Source organism: Tamandua tetradactyla, chromosome 7 (assembly GCF_023851605.1).
Source record: "Tamandua tetradactyla isolate mTamTet1 chromosome 7, mTamTet1.pri, whole genome shotgun sequence".
In the NCBI taxonomy this organism is placed as follows: Eukaryota; Metazoa; Chordata; class Mammalia; order Pilosa; family Myrmecophagidae; genus Tamandua; species Tamandua tetradactyla.
Window position 1 is genome coordinate 119,051,460 of NC_135333.1, and position 3,124 is coordinate 119,054,583.

Genomic DNA, 3,124 nt, shown 5'->3' on the forward strand with positions numbered 1-3,124 from the left:
CAATTTTAGAAACATATAACTTTTGTTGAAAAAAAAAAAGTGAGAAAATAAATTTTTTTAAAAAGTTATCTTTGTGTTTTGTTTGGTCGTTGAATACCGTAATTTATCAGTTATATTTATTTACTTTTCAATTTGTACTAGCAAACATATAAATCTTTTGACTTCCTGAGCTGTGCCCTATTAAAAAAATGACTAATAATGATGCTTAATTAGCACCATTCTGTGAGGTATTCCCCAAAGATCTGTGTCATTATTCTCTAAATATATATAATCTCATGCAAAAACTCATGTAAAAGAAAAAAACAAGTCTGTATTTTTGTAGTAATAACAAAAACATATTTCTTCCTGGTGAGATTCATTTTACTTAGTGATAAATAAGATTTTTAAAATATAATTCTATCAGATATTGTAAGATATAATTATATCAGAACATTTGTTCCCTGTATGTGAAACAAGATTTCTGGATACAAGTGACATTGCTTTAGAGTTTAGGAATATTGATTTCTCATGGAAGGAACATACCATCGGTGGCAATGGACAAAGGAAAATGGATGCAGAAAACCTGGCATTATTTGAAATCTCCAAACAAAAGAATAGGTTTATAAGTTATTATTTCAATGAAGAATTTGCAGTTTAAATAAATCTAGGTCAAAGAGGCATCCATAAATATAAAAACAAAGTAATCACCAAGACTTTTTTACGAAGCACACCAAGAACAAATGGTAATTTAAACTTACGAATATTTTTATGATTTTCTTTTTAGAAAAGTAACTCTGTTGTGCATGAATGGTTCAGGGGTGTAATGCTTGCCTTCCATGAGGGAGACCTGGGTTCAATTCCAGGCCATGACCCTCCCAAAAAGTGACTCTGTTTATCATTAACCTTGTTAATGAATCTTTTTTTTTTATAAAAACAATGAAAGAATAAAAAGAATGAATAGGTTCTTCTTTTGTCTTAAAATGACTTAAATTTTAGCAATATTTTGCAAATTCATAAATAGAGGCAATTATTACAGAATAAAAGCATTTGAATCCTAATACTGATTTTAAAAAACAATTCATGTTTGCCTAATAGTACAGCAGAGTCATAAACATCTAATATTTTTTATTAAATATTGAATCTATATATATTTTATTATTAATTCAACTCCTAAAATATTTACACAGCTTTATCTGTTGCTTTAATATGACTATATATATAGTAATTTGAACTGGTTAATCAGAGTAAATCACAAGAGACCAAGGTTAATTGAGAATCCATCACCATGTGCTCATCATTTTCCATGAGCTGGAAAATTTTGAAGTGAAATATTGAACAACAATTGCATAGGAAAAATAATAGATTAACTGCATTGAGTATCAATGCAAGCTAGAGTATGTATTATCTCTAAAAAGTGTTTTTCATTTACCCAATAAGAACATGAAAATAAATATGTGTATTAATAAATTAATTTGCAACAGCATACGCATGTATTTTCTAATAGTGTTTTATGTTGGATTAAAACAAATTGCATATAATCTATATATATGTTTTTAAATTTGTTCCACACTAAAACCCTCTGCAAATATATCTGTATTAAGTTTGTGTTCACCCCCTCCAGGTAAGCTGTTGATAAAAGCAGCCAAAGAATACTGAGAACCAGGAATAAACAATACCACATTTTTCTGAATCAACAGTAGTTTTCGTCTAACCAATGTAAACAGTGTGAGACAATTGTTGGAATATTTGAAAATGAATCTCATGGAAAATCTGGAATACACGGATATCCAAGAAGAATACAACTCTGTATGATAAGAACAAAGAATAATAGTTTGAAAATATAGTAAATGGACATGTGGATTGAAACAAATAGGAAAGATGTATAATGACATATCTATTGCACTGTTTTCTCTGGGCGTATGATTTTAAAACAGTTTTGTACTAACTCATTAAGCTTTTCAACTACGTTTTCAAAATAGTCCATTAAATATTCTGGTTTGATGTGACTTCTCTTTATTTTCTTTCTATAGTTTACAAAAATGTGGATACACTCATGGAAAACTATACAAAACCAACAATATTCATTCTGTTGGGGTTGACAGATAATTTCAATTGGCAAATTGTCCTATTTCTTTTTCTATTTATAACCTATATTTTTAGTATCATAGGAAACCTGATTATCATCACGCTTACTCTCCTTGATTCCCACCTTAAAACACCTATGTACTTCTTTCTGAGGAAATTTTCCCTCTTAGAAATTTCAATGACAACAACTTGTATTCCTAAATTTCTGGTCTGCATAGCAACAAAGGACAACACAATTTCCTATAATGCTTGTGCAGTTCAACTATTTCTCGTAATTTTCTTTGGAGCAGCAGAGTTCTTTTTATTAGCAGCCATGTCCTATGACCGCTATGTGGCCATCTGCAAACCCCTACATTATACAACCATCATGAGCAGCAGAATCTGCACCCAGCTGGTGTTTGCTTCTTGCTTGGCTGCATTTCTGGAAGTCTTTCCAGGTCTTATCATGGGTCTCCAGCTGGATTTCTGTAATCGAAATATCATTGATCATTTTATATGTGACTATGGCCCTGTCCTTCAGCTCTCTTGCACAGATACCAGACACATAGAATTCTTCTCTTTTACTTTAGCCATAGTAACCCTTCTTCTCACCCTGATGCTAGTGATTATCTCCTATACACTTATCATAAGGACGATTTTGAAGATTCCATCTGCACAGGAAAGGAAAAAGGCATTTTCTACCTGCTCTTCTCACATGATTGTCATCTGCATTTCTTATGGAAGTTGTATCTTCATGTACATTAAGCCTAGTGCACAAGAAAGGGTCACTTTAAATAAAGGTGTGGTGTGGCAGTACTCAATATTTCAGTTGCCCCCCTCTTAAACCCTTTCATTTACAGTCTGAGAAACAAGCAAGTCAAACAAGCCTTCAGAGACAATGTAAGAAAGATGTTCTCTTTCCTATCAAGCAAATCCTTTTGTCTTCAAGGTAATGAAAGAAGTTGAAGACCTACTTTGATCTCTCATGACCAAATCATCTTAATTTTACCTCTTTTTTATCCAGGTGTGATTAATACTATAAACGTTTTTTTTGCATAACATGCTCATGACTTCTACACTT

General features: G+C 31.5%; 1 protein-coding gene across 1 annotated transcript; it reads left to right on the forward strand.

The window, feature by feature from the left end:
* Window positions 1–2,032: 2,032 nt before the first annotated feature.
* On the forward strand, window positions 2,033–2,887 carry LOC143690045 (olfactory receptor 6C74-like). The gene has a single exon (XM_077168046.1). It carries the CDS (start codon window positions 2,033–2,035, stop codon window positions 2,885–2,887), a length of 855 nt encoding a protein of 284 aa, XP_077024161.1.
* The last annotated feature ends 237 nt before the right edge of the window (window positions 2,888–3,124 follow it).